At 48.3% G+C, this 17,518-nt stretch overlaps 2 protein-coding genes and 1 long non-coding RNA gene across 8 annotated transcripts in view; 2 read left to right on the top strand and 1 right to left on the bottom strand.

Annotated features, from left to right (window-relative positions):
• The window catches only part of LOC311426296 (DDB1- and CUL4-associated factor 12-like), a gene marked incomplete at its 3' end in the record, with an annotated part of 124,446 nt that extends 108,156 nt beyond the window's left edge, over window positions 1-16,290 (bottom strand). For 4 of the 6 annotated variants that reach the window (XM_084502637.1, XM_084502638.1, XM_084502635.1 and 1 more), the window contains exons 1-2: window positions 16,040-16,290; window positions 6,471-6,725 (exon numbers count right to left, since the gene is read on the bottom strand). In XM_084502637.1, coding sequence (XP_084358763.1) covers window positions 6,471-6,725; window positions 16,040-16,117 — 333 coding nt within the window. In that variant the 5' untranslated portion in view covers window positions 16,118-16,290. Of the gene's footprint in view, window positions 1-6,470; window positions 6,968-16,039 lie in introns of those variants that run through there. The other 2 variants (XM_084502639.1, XM_084502636.1) reach the window with 2 other exon arrangements.
• LOC311426438 overlaps window positions 1-17,518 on the top strand; it is a 403,748-nt gene that overhangs the window by 183,292 nt on the left and 202,938 nt on the right. The gene's annotated exons all lie outside the window — the stretch shown is intronic.
• On the top strand, window positions 7,137-9,235 carry LOC311426473 (uncharacterized protein; the record flags this gene model as incomplete). Its single annotated transcript, XM_084502854.1, has 3 exons — window positions 7,137-8,356; window positions 8,435-9,165; window positions 9,222-9,235. The coding sequence occupies exons 1-3, from the start codon at window positions 7,509-7,511 to the stop codon at window positions 9,233-9,235; spliced, it is 1,593 nt and encodes a 530-aa protein (XP_084358980.1). The 5' UTR covers window positions 7,137-7,508.

The raw sequence follows: 17,518 nt of genomic DNA on the forward strand, positions 1-17,518 counted from the left end.
CGTGTGTCTGGGAGTTTCAGAACAACTGATAACAACTGGTGACTGTTATGGGATACTATGTGGATCTTTGGTATCTGGTTGGGGGGGGCCGAGAAAGAAGCTGAAGGGCGGCTGGGAGACAAGATTTGAAGAAGGTGTTTTGAAGAAGGTGTTCCGTAAACTTGGGATGGTGCCCAGTAAGTACAAAGGGGAAGAGGAAGACTGCAAGCCTTCAGCATGGAAGACCCCTAGAGACCCCCAGAAGAGACCCCAGAGGAGACTGCGCATGCTCCAGTAGGAGGGACTGCACCCCGGAAGCTAATTTTAATAATCTATTTTTTTTAGAAGTAGTAATGAATATGTATTAGTCTAGGAGCATAAAAATCAGTTGCTTGATGTAATTGGTGTGCATCCTGGTGGAGCGGAGACTCCCGGTGCACCCAGCGCTGTTTGCTTACCTCTATTCCTTTATATCCTTTAATAAATCCTATTTTTCATTTAATTCTAATTTGAATCCTGAGCCATTTATAACAATTTGGGGGCTTGTCCGGGATGGCTATAGTTCCTGAATTCTGATTTAATCTAGGAGGGGCGCCCCACCATTTGGTGGCTCCTGTTTGAGTCAGATCGGGACTAATGCCATCCTGAACCTGAATAAAGGTAAGCAAAGAATTTTGATTTTTTTGAGCTCCCTTGCCGGCTGTGTTTTTGTGCCCGTAATTCTGCGCGCGAAGATCCGGACGAAGACGACAGGGTCGTTTGGATACCGTCTGGTTGGGTTCCGGTGTCCGGGATCGAACCAGACGAAGACGACAGTCGTTTGGATACCGTCTGGTTCGATCCCAGACGAAGACGCTTGTGGATACCGTCCGGTTGGACTCTGGACGAAGACGACTGATTCGTAAGATACCGTCCGGTTGGGTAAAGGCAATACTTAGTATTTCTTACCTTGGTCTGTGCACAGAGTTACCGGATCAATTCTTAAACCCGAAGTGCCTACCTTCTTCCCTTCCCCACTACTTAATGGATACTGCCTCTTTAATCAGTCTCAGGCCCTCTATCAGCTCTCTGCAGAACCACCACCGTTGATGCACAGGACCGCTGAAATCAGCAGGGCATGCCTTCCTGTTGCTGCGGCAGTGGGGCTCCCCAGTAGGTGACAGGATCCCGGAGGAGCCCCCAAATTGTGAGAAACACTCTGTAGCCGATAACTTAGGCTCAGGCGAGGATCTCAGTGAAGTTGCATTTTTATTCGCGATTGTAATGGCGGGCATCCCACAAGCAGGAGCGCACCTACTAGTCACATAGTACAGTTTATATACTTTATTTCTTGACGGCCGGGACCCTCCCGTTTCCCCATTGACTGGGTAGCCCAGGTTCACAACCTATCTGACGTTTCACAGATAATACATGGCTTTCAGTTACCAGACTGTTATTTTTTACATTTCTTTTGACTTTTTTAATCTGCGAGGTGGTAATGTTTCTTCCCTTATCTGGCTTGACTTGATACCATGAATTTCACCTAATTTGCACTAGGGAGTCTGGTTGTCTGCATTTTACAAGGTTGTCTGTTAAGCTTTGTCATCACTGCAAGCATATCTCAATACCACATCCCTTCCCGCTAAACAATGTAACTCTAAACAATGTAACATCTCTAGAAAAAAAACACCTCTTTCTTACATGTTCACATACATCCAGGAAACATTTTTCTGTTGAATACCAATTTGGTACTTGTCTTTCTCCCCCTTCCCCCCCCATATATTGGGTATTCCCAAGTAGCAGTATGTCTGGTACTTCCTGTCCTGGTTTCAGTTAGGACAGAGTTAATTTTCTTCCTAGTAGCTGGTAGGGTGCTATGTTTTGGCTTAGGATGAGAAGAGTGCTTATAACATGCTGATGTTTTAATTGTTGCAGAGTAGTGCTTACACCAAGCTGAGGACGTTTCAGCTTCTTGCTCTGTCCTGCCAGCGGGCAGGCTATGGGTGCAGCAATAGTTGGGAGGGGACAGACCCAGAGCAGCTGACCAAACTGGCCAAAGGGGTATTCCATACCATCTGATGTCATGCTAAACAATATATAGGGGTGCCTAGCTGGGGGAGGAGGGCTGGACTGCTCAGGGTTAAGCTGGGCATCGGTCAGCGGGTGGCGAGCAATTGCATTGTGCATCACTTGTTTTGTACGCATTATTAGTAGTATTACTATTACCATTATGTTACAAATGAAGTCTCAACTCAATCTGAATCTAGTAATATTTATAAAAGGTATAAAAGGCAAGTAAACAGCGCTGGGTGTGCGGGGAGTCTATGCTCTACCAACACACACACACAAACATCAAACATTCCAAATATATAGAACACTGCTTTTACATACTAAACCCAAGTACGCCTATACATACGTACAATCAGGAAAGGTAACAAACAAGCCTTTAAATTCCATGACTTAAAAGTCTCCATCTTCCATTCCTTTTGAACAATATGTCTTGCTTTAAGTTGTCAAGCAACTCGGTCTTTGGGCCTTATGTATCCCACTCTTCCCGAATCGAAGAAAATCCATCTCCTTTTCAAGGCCAATAGGGCCTGGGTCAAAAAGCACGTCCAGGTCACCAAGGGGTGTAACAGCGAAAGCCTTCGATGGCAGTAGCAGTAGAGGGGCCGATGGTGTAGCAGAAGGATCGGTGGACAAGCCCACAGCTCCCTCACTGTCTGGAAAACCACACGTGTCTGACTGTGGTCCCACATGGCTCTTTAAGGCCTCAGAGACTGCTCGCCAGGTGGCGAGCAATCCCGCTGCAACCTTGTCATTTTTAGTTGCAGAGTCCCACACCTTGACCTCAGTTTGGTCCCATATTTCAGGATCATAAACTGTCCAATTGTTAATAAGGAGAATAAGCTGTAAGGTTACCAGGACAGTCTTTGTTCCTAATCCCCATAATGCACAACTGCTTACCAGCGAGGGGCAGTTGTGTGCGTGGGTTTGCTTCTCTCAGCTCGAGCTTCTTCCCAGCTCCAGTGCACCTGTTTCCAGCGACTTTCAGTATGAGCTTCTTTGAGCAGTTTGCTGAGTCTGGCCGAACCTATCTTCATGAGGCGATCAAAGTGCCTGTTCCCATCCTGGTCTCCATTCTGCTAGCCTGTTCCTTTTCATTCCTTCTTTCTGCTTCTTTATTGATGACATAACTTCATTATATCGTGTTGCCTTTTTTTTTTTTTATCTTGAGGGCAGGCTCCCCTCTTATACCCTTCTCTCCACAGCAGTTCTTTTCAAAACAACTTTTCATTGGTCAAACAACTTTGAATGTAACAACAACAGTAAACACCCAGAAACTTCCATGCCTTAACAGTTGGAGAACAAGCAACCTGAGACTGCATGGCATCTCCTTAATCACCCTTCTTTGTTCCCTCTAAACTCTTATATTCCTGATGACCTCATCGTTAAGAGTCTAATGTTATCTCAACCACGGGGCTTGCCCACCCACATGTTTTCGGATAGAAAGTTGCCCAAAATAATGAAACAAGCTATAACACTCATTAAAAGTGAACTACTGACTGAGAGCTCCATATTCTCTTCAACGTTTATGATGACCAGTACTGTGAGGTGACTAAAAAAGCAAAGCTCCTCCTCTTATGACAAGAGCATATTTTTGTTTTGTTATTAAAAACAGTGAATGTAATAATTATTGTATAATAAGTTTGTTAATCTAACCAGTGGGGAAGCTTGTGGGGGCTGTGACAACCCTGTATAGCTGGAAAGTCTCCAGCTGCCCATCCTGATAAGAACACGTATAGTGCTTGCTCAGCAAGATCGCAAACCCGCAACGCAGAGGAAGACTACGGCCTTCATCCTCACGACCACCAAGAGCTCCGAGATGACCCCCTAGCAACAGTACGTGCAACCGCAGGACATACCAGGATATGCCACGTACACCCAGAACAACCAAGCTATAAAAAAGGGGACTCTGGCGGGGGTGAGGTGCGTGTCTTGGTGGAGCAGAGACTCCCGGCGCACCCAGCGCTGTTTGCTTACCTCTATTCCTTTAATAAATTGTAAACTTTGATTGTAACCCTATTTGGGACTCAGTCATTTATAACAGTGAATACCTCTGGCACAGCATAGCCAAAGGCAATTTATAAATGAACTGCTCAAAGTTCCCCATGCCACGCTTAAGCTTTGATTAAAACAACTGCTTTGGTTTATGTTTTTCTGTTGCATTACATGCAACACCAGTGCAGCTCCATTAAAGTTAGACAAGTTGTTTTAGATTCACTCCCAGCTTAAATGCCACAGCTTCACTGCAGGAGATTAGGCAAAAGAATTCATCTTTATTAGGTTGCTTACTCAGGAGATGAGAGAGAAACTCTTGTACTTGAAGTGTTGTTTAATGCTCTACTTAAACATGAGCGCAAAGCAAGTGAGCTAGAGCTACTACACTATTCCTATTTAATATATTTTTCACCATGAAGTTGATTTTTGCCATCAGTACATTTTGCCTAACAAAAGGCAACATCCATCTGTAACATAAGCCTAGCTGCAGAAGCACATACCTCCCTGCAGCATTTGCAGAGCTAACGACAACGTGCTTGAATCCCTCTTCAGTTCCGTGATTATTTGGTCACCAACAATTTCTGCAAGGTTGCGTTCACAACACACTTGCCCATTTATCTTTGCTGCAGCTGCTGTGGAACTAAGCAAGTTACAGAACACAGCAAAAGTGTTGTGGTGCTACAAAGCCTGCAATGATCTCGTTAGGGCAAACGAGATTTTGAGAGCTGGTGTTTCAGCAGGTGTTTGTCCCCTGGAAGCTGTTCCATGAAGGGTGCTGGCTGCTGACCAGCTGAGGTGACGACCACATGTGGAGAAAGAAGGCAGAGAGATTCTACTTCGGGCTTATTCCTGTTATAAGGTGTGTTGGGTCTGTCTGAGCTGGAGTCACCTTTTCCCTGCAGCAGCCCACACAGTGCTGTACTCTGCACTCGTAGCTGGAACAGCACTGATATCACTCCAGTGTTGTGTCTATTGCTGCATAGTGCTGGCACAGCATCAGGACTCCTTCCAAGCCCCCAAGAGCCAGCAGGCTGGGGGTGGGCAAGTGATGGGGAGGGGACATTGCTGGGGCAGCTGACCTAAACCAACCAAAGGGATATTCCATAACACCTGATGTCACACTCAGCAATAAAAGGGGGGGCTCTCGTGGGGGACGGGGCTGTTCCTCCTGAACAACCACTACGCGTTTGAGGCCCTGCTTCCCAGGACGTGGCCGAACACCGCTCGCTGATGGGAAGTAGAGAATAATTTTTCCTCTCTCTGTGCTTCTGCGCGGACTGATTGCTTCTTTTGTCTCTGTTTTTTCCTCCCATTCCCTTTCCCTTTAATTAAACCTTTCTTATCTCAAACCTCGAGTTCTCTGTGTTGTATTTTCTCCCCCTTCCTCTTTGAGGAGAGGGGGAGTGAGAGAGCGGTTGTGGTGGAGCTCGGCTGCCCACCTGAGTAAAACCACCACATAAGGCTGTTTATACAACTAGGCCTTGCTTTTTAGTGCTGCTGCACAAAACACTCCTGCTGTGCAACTATAAATAATTATAGAACATCCAAAACAAAACAAAAAAAAAATCTCTGTCCCTTGCAAGTCAGACCACAGAGTGCAGCTTCTGCTCAGAAGTCATGAAAGCAAAGAGACAATCCCATCAACTCATACGCTTTGAGGATTATAAGATGCTGGATCTATACATTTCTTAAACACTTGATTCATTTCAGCAGAACTAACCGACCTGCAGAGAATAAATTCTGGATTCCACACTAATTTAATCAGAAATAAATACGTGAAATTGCAGCCTTAGCCAATGAGGCCAGACCACTAACTCCAGGAGAAAAGATTTACCGGTTTGTATGATCTCCAGTTATTAATCACGAGACACCATTTTTATATTCCCCTATAACTTCTCAAATCCAAAAATCAGTTTCAGAGCCTGCCATTTCAGCATTCGTTAAAACATATAAAACTATGTGAACAAGGTAAGTTACCTAAACATCAGGACAGAACAACACGTAAAACCAAAATAGAGGATGATGAATAAGAAAAAAACATCTTATGAGCAAATTCTGTCCGACATTATATTTATCATTTAGAAATCATAGGGACAGTCACTAACTCCCTGTTTGCATGGCAAGAGGAAAGATTCAACCCCCCGTTGCACTCCATCCCCCAAAAAAGTCAATTGCCCTGTGCAGATTAGAGAGATGCTGAGCACAGGCACAAGCCTTACGGTCTGGTTCACAGCCATACATGTACATGTATGTGCAGAACCATGCTTTCAGATGAGAATGGGCCACAGATAAATAATACGTTAATTCAAAATTCACCATGTATCATTTTAACTCTGCTCATAATTACTTCCTAACATTTTCCTTGTCAGCCCACATGCTTGGACTATAGACAAATGGAAGAAGAGAAAGTAACAAGCAAGGGAAAGAGGAGCAAGTGAGGTGGCACTTACTGTGTTGCATTTTGTCCCGCACACCACTTGTCGGTGGTTCAGCCACTGGGAAGCAAACACTTTATTAAGGGTTCCAAGGTGAAACTCTCTCTCCTTCAGAACACTGGGAAGCTGCTGGGCTGCATATTCATGCAACAAGCGGTGATAGCTGGACTCATTCTGCATCCACACCTCTCTACCTTTCAGGTAGTACACCAAGGACCGCTTCACCAGGGGGAGCCTTTTCCTTTTGTGAACAGAGTGATCCCACCCATACTGTGAAAAATAAACGTGGAAGTTAGAGGAACTTAAAGCAGCACCCTTCACAGAGTCACAGAATCGTAGGGGTTGGAAGGGTCCTGTCCTGGTTTCAGTTAGAACAGAATTAATTTTCTTCCTAGTAGCTGGTGGAATGCTGTGTTTTGGCTTAGGATGAGAAGAGTGCTGATAACACCCCGATGTTTTAATTGTTGCAGAGCAGTGCTTATACCAAGCCAAGGACATCTCAGCCTTTCGCTCTGTCCTGCCAACAGGCAGGCTGGGGGTACAGTAAGAGCTGGGAGGGGACAGACCCAGGACAGGTGACCCAAACTAGCCAAAGGGGTATTCCATACCATCTGACGTCATGCTAAACAATATATAGGGGTGGTTAGCCGGGGGGAGGGGGCCAGACTGCTCGGGGTTAAGCTGGGCATCGGTCAGCGGGTGGTGAGCAATTGCATTGTGCATCACTTGTTTGTACATATTATTATTACTTTCCTATTATCACCATTGTAACATTATTGTTATTATTGTTATTATTATTTTCCTGTCTTATTAAACTGTCTTTATCTCAACTCACAGGCTTCACTTTCCATTTCTCTCCCCCGTCCCAGAGAGGGAGGGGGGAGGGTGAGCGAACGGCTGCGTGGTATTTAGCTGCCAGCCGGGTTAAACCACGACAGTCTTTTTGGCGCTCAACGTGGGGCACGAAAGGTTGAGATAACGGCAGATCTGACCACAGTGTGTTAAACTAAAATTGGTGTAAGTATTAGACCTGCTTAATAGTCACTTGTCATAATGCTGATCGCTTTAATCTCAACTCTGCTGTGCCTGTTTTCCAAATTGAGTATTATAGTACATTATTTTCCGTACTTGCTCTCTGTCATGTTGTTTATCCTCTCCGGGCCCTGGTTTCAGATCATTATGGTACTGAGTGTTGTAGCAATGGCTTATGAGACGATGAGATATCTGGTCATGACTCTAACTTGGTATTTGTACTCAGTAACATCGTCGACTCTGTATTTTGGAAACTGTATCTTGGAAACTATTAGCAATTATACCTATTGTTTTTTTCCATTAGGGAGTCAATCTGTGGAGGGGAAAGGGGAAGATATTTTTTCTTACTCGATTACTCTCCCTTTCTCCTTCACCACCCCTCTATCCTCCTGGATCACTCTCCCTTCCTCCTTCACCACCCTCTTATCCTCCGAGTTTATTACAATAGCTCTCCAAGATATTGAATATCCTTGGGATACTCAGACCAGCATAGTCCTGTTGTTCTGCCTCCTGAATGCGCTTCAGGTTCTGCTTAAAGTTAAACAACTACTTAGGAAGCTCATCCGGAGATCTGCCCGGAGGCAGTATAGTTGTGGGTGGCAGGGAGTATGGGAGGATATGGGCAGGCATCTAGAGCAGTTGGCACCCCCAGTGTTTTGGAAATTCACCCCTGAACAACTGCAAAATCCTCAAAAACTGGCAGAATGCTTGAGAAAAAGGTGTCATGATTCTGGCAGTTCCAAAGTGACACAAATCATTGTAACATGCTGGGGCCTGGCTCATGCCTATCGAGCTACCATTGATACTGCTATCAACTTAGTGACAGACCCTGCGGCTATTCCAACCCCTGTGGCAGACCCTGTAACAAGGTCAGAGAAACGAGCTGTAGCAGTGCAAGTTGACCCTGCAGAGGGTATTCCAACCTCTGTGGCAGACCCTGTAACAAGGTCAGAGAAACGAGCAGTAGCAGTGCAAGCTGCCCCTGTAGAGAAGGTGAAAAAATGGTATAGAGATTCAGGTCGTTTAGAACGCAGAGAGTCTTCTGCCAAATCTAGGTATAGAGACAACGGAGACGACGACGACGCTGGGCCATCAAGGGTTCAGGAGGAGGAAGATGAGGATGCCGAAAAATCAACAGTAACTACCCGAAGCCTAAACGAGCGTGAGTTACGAGATGTGCAAAAAGATTTTGGTCGCTGTATAGGTGAGCAGCTTGTCACCTGGCTGCTCCGATGCTGGGACTCTGGAGCCAATTGTGTGGAATTAGACGGCAGGGAAGCCAAGCGACTGGGATCCCTTGCTAGAGACGCTGGCATTGACAAAGCAATTGCAAATGGAGCACAATCTCACAGCCTCTGGAGGCGTCTCCTCTCAGCTGTGAGGGAAAGGTATCCCTTCAAGGAAGAACTTTTATGTCTACCAGGCAAGTGGACCACTATGGAGAAGGGAATCCAGTACCTGAGGGAATTAGCCGTACGGGAAGTGATTTATGAGGATCCAGACCTCAGACAAACATCCAAAGATCCAGATGAAGTCAGGTGTACACGACCCATGTGGCGGAAGTTTGTACGGAGTGCACCATCATCATATGCCAGCTCATTGGCAATAATGGCCTGGAAAGAGGATGAGGAACCCACAGTGGATGAAGTGGCTAAACAACTCCGGCAGTACGAAGAAAGTCTCTCCTCTTCTTTACAGGCCTGCGTCTCAGCTGTGGAGAAACTTTCTGAAGAGGTCCACCAACTTAAAGAGAATCTATCATCCTCCCCACCTGAACCAACCAGTGTCCACCGACCAAAAGAGAACACTTGGGGGAAACTTTCTGAAAAGGTTCACCAACTTGAAGAGAGATTATTCTCCTCTGCACCTGTACAAAGCAGTGTCTCAGCTATCAGGGGTAGGCGTTCATCCACACAAGGAAGACGATATGGTGGGTACTCACCCCGTGCCACCCTGTGGTTTTACTTACGAGACCATGGAGAGGACATGAGAAAATGGGATGGAAAATCTACTGCGACCCTAGAGGCACGGGTACGTGAGTTGCAAAAGAAAACAATCAAGAAAAAGGGATTCTCTGAAAAGTTTGCTGCTCCAACTTCCAGCAGACAGTCCTTCAAACACAGAAATGAAGAAGATTCTGACCAGGATTAGAGGGGCCCTGCCTCCAGCCAGGGGGAGGAAAGGGACAATCGAGTTTATTGGACTGTGTGGATTCGATGGCCTGGCACGTCAGATGCACAGAAGTATAAGGCTTTAGTAGACACCGGTGCACAATGTACTATAATGCCATCGAGATATAAAGGACCAGAGCCCATCTATATTTGTGGAGTGACAGGGGGATCTCAGCAGTTGACTGTATTGGAGGCTGAAGTGAGTCTGACTGGGAATGAGTGGGAAAAGCACCGCATTGTGACTGGCCCGGATGCTCCATGTATCCTTGGCATAGACTATCTTAGAAGAGGATATTGCAAGGACCCAAAAGGGTTCCGGTGGGCTTTTGGTATAGCTGCCTTAGAGACAGAAGGCATTAAACAATTATCTACCTTGCCTGGTCTCTCAGAGGACCCCTCTGTTGTGGGATTGCTGAGGGTCGAAGAACAGCAAGTGCCAATCGCTACCACAACTGTGCACTGGCGGCAATATCGCACTAACCGAGACTCCCTGATTCCCATCCATAAGCTAATTCGTCAATTGGAGAGCCAAGGAGTGATCAGCAAGACTCATTCACCTTTCAATAGTCCCATATGGCCAGTGCGAAAGTCTAATGGCGAGTGGAGACTAACAGTGGACTATCGTGGCCTGAACGAAGTGACGCCACCACTGAGTGCTGCAGTGCCGGACATGCTGGAACTTCAGTACGAACTTGAATCGAAGGCAGCCAAGTGGTACGCCACAATTGATATCGCTAATGCATTTTTCTCCATCCCTCTAGCAGCAGAGTGCAGGCCACAATTTGCCTTCACTTGGAGGGGAGTCCAATATACTTGGAATCGGCTGCCCCAGGGGTGGAAACACAGCCCTACCATTTGCCATGGGCTGATCCAGTCTGCGCTAGAGCAGGGGGAAGCTCCTGAACACCTGCAGTACATCGATGACATTATTGTGTGGGGTAACACAGCAGAGGAAGTTTTTGAGAAAGGGAAGAAAATAGTCCAAATCCTTCTGAAAGCCGGTTTTGCCATAAAACAAAATAAAGTCAAAGGACCTGCACGAGAGATCCAGGTTTTAGGAATAAAATGGCAAGATGGACGTCGTCAAATCCCAATGGATGTGATCAACAAAATAACAGCTATGTCTCCACCAACTAACAAAAAAGAAACACAGACTTTCCTAGGTGTTGTGGGGTTTTGGAGAATGCACATCCCAAATTACAGTCTGATTGTAAACCCGCTCTACCAAGTAACCCGTAAGAAGAATGAGTTTGAATGGGGCCCTGAACAACGACAAGCCTTTGAACAAATCAAGCAGGAAATAGTCCATGCAGTAGCCCTTGGGCCAGTTCGAACAGGACCAGATGTAAAGAATGTGCTCTACACTGCAGCCGGGGAGAATGGCCCCACCTGGAGCCTCTGGCAGAAAGAACCTGGGGAAACTCGAGGTCGGCCCCTGGGGTTTTGGAGTCGGGGATACAGAGGATCTGAGGCCCGCTATACTCCAACTGAAAAGGAGATATTGGCAGCATATGAAGGAGTTCGATCTGCTTCGGAGGTGGTCGGTACTGAAGCGCAGCTCCTCCTAGCACCCCGATTGCCGGTACTAGGCTGGATGTTCAAGGGAAGGGTCTCTTCTACGCATCATGCAACTGATGCTATGTGGAGGAAGTGGGTTGCATTGATCACTCAGCGGGCTCGAATAGGAAACCCCAGTCGCCCAGGAATCTTGGAAGTGATTATGGACTGGCCAGAAGGCAAATACTTTGGGATATCATCAGAGGAGGAGGTGGGTCGTGCTGAAGAAGCCCCACTGTACAACCAGTTACCAGAGAATGAAAAGAAATATGCCCTGTTCACTGATGGGTCCTGTCGTATTGTGGGGAAGCATCGGAGATGGAAGGCTGCTGTATGGAGTCCTACGCGACGAGTTGCAGAAGCTGCTGAGGGAGAAGGTGAATCGAGTCAGTTTGCAGAAGTGAAGGCCATTCAGCTGGCTTTAGACATTGCTGAACGAGAAAAATGGCCAGTTCTCTATCTCTACACTGATTCATGGATGGTAGCAAATGCCCTGTGGGGATGGTTACAGCAATGGAAGCAAAACAACTGGCAGCGTAGGGGCAAACCCATCTGGGCTGCTGCTTTGTGGCAAGACATTGCTGCTCGGGTGGAGAACCTGGAAGAGGAAAGTACGTCACGTAGATGCTCATGTGCCCAAGAATCGGGCTACTGAAGAACATCAAAACAACCAGCAGGTGGATCAGGCTGCTAAGATTGAAGTAGCTCAGGTGGACCTGGATTGGCAGCATAAAGGTGAATTATTTATAGCCCGATGGGACCATGACACCTCAGGCCATCAAGGTAGAGATGCAACATACAGATGGGCTCGTGATCGAGGGGTGGACCTGACCATGGACGCTATAGCACAGGTTATTTATGACTGTGAAACATGTGCTGCAATCAAGCAAGCCAAACGGTCAAAGCCTCTTTGGTATGGAGGACGATGGCTGAAATATAAATATGGAGAAGCCTGACAGATTGATTACATCACGCTCTCTTAAACTCGCAATGGCAAGCGCCACATACTTACAATGGTGGAAGCAACCACCGGATGGCTGGAAACATATTCTGTGCCTCATGCCACCGCCCGGAACACTATCCTGGGCCTTGAAAAGCAAGTCCTATGGCGACATGGTACCCCAGAAAGAATAGAGTCAGACAATGGAACTCATTTCCGAAACAACCTTATAGACACTTGGGCCAAAGAACATGGTATTGAGTGGGTGTATCACATCCCCTATCATGCACCAGCCTCCGGGAAAGTTGAACGATACAATGGCCTGTTAAAGACTACATTGAAAGCAATGGGTGCTGGGACATTCAAAAATTGGGATACGCATTTGGCAAAGGCCACCTGGCTAGTCAATACTAGGGGATCTGCCAACCGAGCTGGACCTGCCCAATCAAACCTGTTACGTACTGTAGATGGGGATAAAGTTCCTGTAGTGCATGTAAGAAATATGCTGGGTAAAACAGTCTGGGCTACTCCTGCCTCAGGAAAAGGCAAACCTATTCGTGGAATTGTTTTTGCTCAGGGACCTGGATACACTTGGTGGGTGATGCAAAAGAACGGAGAGGTCCAGTGTGTACCTCAAAGAGATTTAATACTGGGTGAGAATAGCCCATGAACTGAATTGTACCATGTTAATTACTATATAATACTGTATGTTATCACTACTATGACTACTGTAGGTGACTAATTAGAATGTATGGAAAAGAGTGTAACCTGAGCATGACATAAATGGTATGGAATAAGGGGTGGATAGATGTCCTGATTTCAGTTAGAACAGAATTAATTTTCTTCCTAGTAGCTGGTGGAATGCTGTGTTTTGGCTTAGGATGAGAAGAGTGCTGATAACACCCCGATGTTTTAATTGTTGCAGAGCAGTGCTTATACCAAGCCAAGGACATCTCAGCCTTTCGCTCTGTCCTGCCAACAGGCAGGCTGGGGGTGCAGTAAGAGCTGGGAGGGGACAGACCCAGGACAGGTGACCCAAACTAGCCAAAGGGGTATTCCATACCATCTGACGTCATGCTAAACAATATATAGGGGTGGCTAGCCGGGGGAGGGGGCCGGACTGCTCGGGGTTAGGCTGGGCATCGGTCAGCGGGTGGTGAGCAATTGCATTGTGCATCACTTGTTTGTACATATTATTATTACTTTCCTATTATCACCATTGTATCATCATTATTGTTATTATTATTATTATTATTTTGTTATTATTTTCCTGTCTTATTAAACTGTCTTTATCTCAACTCACGGGCTTCACTTTCCATTTCTCTCCCCCGTCCCAGAGAGGGAGCGGGGAGGGTGAGCTAACGGCTGCGTGGTGTTTAGCTGCCGGCCGGGTTAAACCACGACAGGTCCTCAAAGATCATCAAGTCCAATCCCTCTGCCAAAGCAGGTTCCTTAGAGCAGGCTGCCCAAGTAGGCATCCAGACGGGCCTTGAATATCTCCAGAGAAGGAGACTCCACAACCTCCCTGGGCAGCCTGTTCCAGTGCTCCATCACCCTCACTGTGAAGAAGGTCTCTCACATGTTGATGCGGAACTTCCTGTGCTCTATCTTGTGACCATTACTCCTTGTCCTGGCCCCACAAACCACTGAGAAGAGGTTGGCCAAATCCCTCTGTCTCCCACACCTCAGGTATTTATACACATTGATGAGATCCCCTCTCAGTCTTCTTTTCTCCAGGCTGAACAGACCCAGGTCTCTCAGCCTTTCCTCATAAGGAAGATGCTCCAGGCCCCGTATCATCTTTGTGGCCCTCCGCTGGACTCTTTCCACGAGATCCCTGTCTTTTTTGTACCAGGGAGCCCAGAACTGGACACAGTACCCCAGGTGAGGCCTGACCAGGGCAGAGTAGAGGGGGAGGATCACCTCCCTTGACCTGCTGGCCACACTCCCTTTTAATGCACGACAGGATGCCATTGGCCCTCTTGGCCACCAGGGCACACTGCTGGCTCATGGTCAACCTGTCGTCCACCAGGACCCCCAGGTCCTTCTCCTCAGAGCTCCTCTCCAGCAGGTCGTCCCCCAGCCTGTACTGATAGATGCGGTTGTTCCTTCCCAGGTGCAGGACTCTACACTTGCTCTTGTTAAACCTCATTTGGTTTCTTCCTGACCAAATTGGTTTCTTCCTGACTCCAGCTGGTCCAGGTCTCATTGAATGGCAGCACAGCCTTCTGGCGTGTCAGCCACCCCTCCCAGCTTTGTGTCATCGGCGTACTTGCTGAGGGCGGACACTATTCCCTCATCAAGGTTGTTGATGAAGATGTTGAACAAGACCGGACCCAGCACCGACCCCTGGGGAACACCGCTAGTCACAGACCTCCAGCCGGACTCTGTGCCGCCAATCACCACCCTCTGAGCTCAGCCAGTTCTCAACCCACCTCACTGTTCACTCCTCTATCCCATACTTTCTCAGCTTTGCTAGCAGGATGTCGTGGGAGACAGTATCAAAAGCCTTGCTAAAGTCAAGGTAGATGACATCCACTGCTCTCCCCCCATCTACCCAGCTGGTGATGCCATCATAGAAGGCAACGAGGTTGGTTGAGCACAACTTCCCCTTGGTGAATCCATGCTGACTACTCCTCATAACCTTCTTCTCTTCCAATTGCTTGGAGATGGCATCCAGAACAAGCTGTTCCAACACCTTTCCAGGGACAGAGGTGAGACTGGCCTGTAGTTTCCCGGATCCTCCTTCTTGCCCTTCTGGAAGACCGGAGTGACATTGGCTATCCGCCAGTCTTCAGGCACCTCTCCTGTTCTCCAGGACCTTTCAAAGATGATAGAGAGCGATTCGGCAATCACCTCTCCCAACTCCCTCAGCACACGTGGATGCATCCCATCGGGACCCATGGATTTGTGTGCTTTGAGCCCACTCAGACGCTCCCGAACCACTCCCTTGTCAACAAGGGGGGAGATCTCCACTTCCCAGACTCTTTCTCCTTCCTCCAGGGTCGAGGAGTCCCGGGGGGGGGGGGTCCTTGAAACAGACTGAGGCAAAGAAAGCACTCAGTATCTCCGCCTTCTCAATGTCTCCCATTACCAGGACACTCCCCTCGTTCAGCAAGGGACCCACATCATCCCTAGTCTTCCTTCTACCGTTTACATACTTAAAAGATAATAAGAAGGGTTTCTTTTATCTCTTTTGCAAACCTCATCTCTAGGTGGGCTTTAGCCTTCCTCACCCACAAGCTCTCCACTTGTGCTTCACCCTCCCCCAGGTGGAGCTGGGTACACTCTAATTGCTCCCTCACATAAAGGGCAACCCCACCTCCTCACTACCCTTGTAAATTCAGAATGCTGAAATTGAGGTGGCTACCCTAGTGAATACCATAGCAGATTAGCTTGGATTTGCCAGTCTCCAAAAGTTTATAGAAATAACAAATGCTTGCTACAGAAGCAACACCACAGCGATACCCCCATCACTCCACAGGGGTTTACTGATGTCGTTGCTTACGGATACAGGAGAAAAGAAGGGGGGGAAAACAACAGTTTAAACAGGCGAAGACCGCCCCCCCCCCCCAGCCCCAGCCACACCGTTTTGGGGTCACAGCTAAGAGAGGGGGCTGGAGACGGACCAGGGGGGCCGTGGGTCTCCTGCAGCCAGCCTTGGGGTCGGCCCAGTGTATGGCTGCAGAGCTGGGGGCGGCGGGCACGGTGGTTACATGTCGAGCAGCGGCACCCAACGGGATCGGGGCGGGGGGGCAGAACCTCATGACGTCTCCCCCAACAGGGCACCCTCACACCACGGCCCCCCCCTCAGGGCCCCTCCGGCCACCTCCCCAATCCCAGTGTCCCTCTCCTCTCACACCGCCCACCCCCCCAAAGCCTACCTGTTCCCCATGGAGCCCCCCGGGCCCCGCGGCAGTCGCCGCCGCTTTTCGCTTCCTGCTAACTGTTTTCCGGGCCATAGTAGAATGAGGGGGAGGAAGAGAAGCTGAGAACCCGGCCCGAGCCCCACATGGAGCAGGTGGTCTCCAGGGCTAGGGGCATAAGCGTGAGGGAGCCGGGTCGGGCCGCGCCTTACGACATTGCCTCAACGTCTTTGCGACAGCCGCGATGCCGCTTGACGGCAGCTCCTCGGTTTCCTAGCACTACCCTCCCTCCCTCCCTCCCTGCCCCCGCCCGTTGGGGGTTGCTAGGCAACTCGCGCCGTCAGGGCGGAGCGGCGCAACCCCGCGGTGGCTGAGGGGAGGCGGCCCGGAGAACCCATCATCGGGCCCGGATCTCTCTCGGTGCCAGTCCGCAGGGCCTCTGCCGCTGCTGAGGGGCCACAGGTGCACCGACAGAGTGTTCCCAGCTGGAAGGGACCCAAGGGTCACCCAGTCTGGCTCCTCACAGGACCACCCAAACCCTATGTCTAGGAGCCTTTTCCAAGCGCTCCATGACCTCCACCAGGCTCGGTGACATTGACATGCAGAAAACGGACTCCACAATCAGTAAGATTGTAAAGTAGGTATGTTTATTCAGCGCTGGGCAGCACGGGGGGTAGTCCCACCAAAGTCGTGTGCACCCCAACGCGGCAACTTGCCATGGTTATATGCAGTAAAGAGTTACATATGCATGAAGTTTCCCAATATGCGTATACATATGCATGGCCTATCCTGGCTTCATATTAAAATTAGCTCCAAGAAGTCATTTCCATAAACTCCTCTCATCTTGCATAGCGCTTGCATAGTGTCTCCTGGTGGTGGTCTCTGGGGGTCGTGGGGATGAAGGCTGATAACTCTTCTTCATCACCACTAGTTGACCCCCTGCCTTTGTGCAGGCTCAGCTGCTCTTGGCTCTTGTCCAAACCACAGGGTCGGTCTCAGCCTGTTCTTGAGACAGGATCTCTGTTTTTATCGGTAACCATCCTTTGTGAGAGGCCCCAAGACTCCTTGTTTCAGTTGATTTGCACAGTAGTAAGCAAAGACATTAAGCAGCATCTGTTTTTAATACAATAATCTAGGTATTCATTAGTCAGCATTCTGTCTACTAGGATTCTCTTAACTCCCTCTCTCACCATGACCGCTTCCCCGTGGAGCGTGTCCCAGTGCCCAGCCACCTTCTCAGTTGTGGGAACAAAAATGTTGTTTTTTTTGCACCAGAATTGGTAACATAAGCACAGGAAGTACCAGACATGCTGCTTCTTGGGAATGCCCAATGTATGGGGGGCGGGAGGGGGAAGAAAGACAAGTACTAAATAAATATTCAACAGAAAAGCATTTACTGGGTGCAGGTGACTGTGTAAGAAAGAGCTGAGCAACTAGATGACACCAGCAAAATGGATTGGGAAAACAGAATAGCGTTAGATATTGTGAGAAACACTC

The sequence above is a fragment of the Aythya ferina genome, assembly GCF_964211825.1.
Source record: "Aythya ferina genome assembly, chromosome: W".
Lineage (NCBI taxonomy): Eukaryota > Metazoa > Chordata > Aves > Anseriformes > Anatidae > Aythya > Aythya ferina.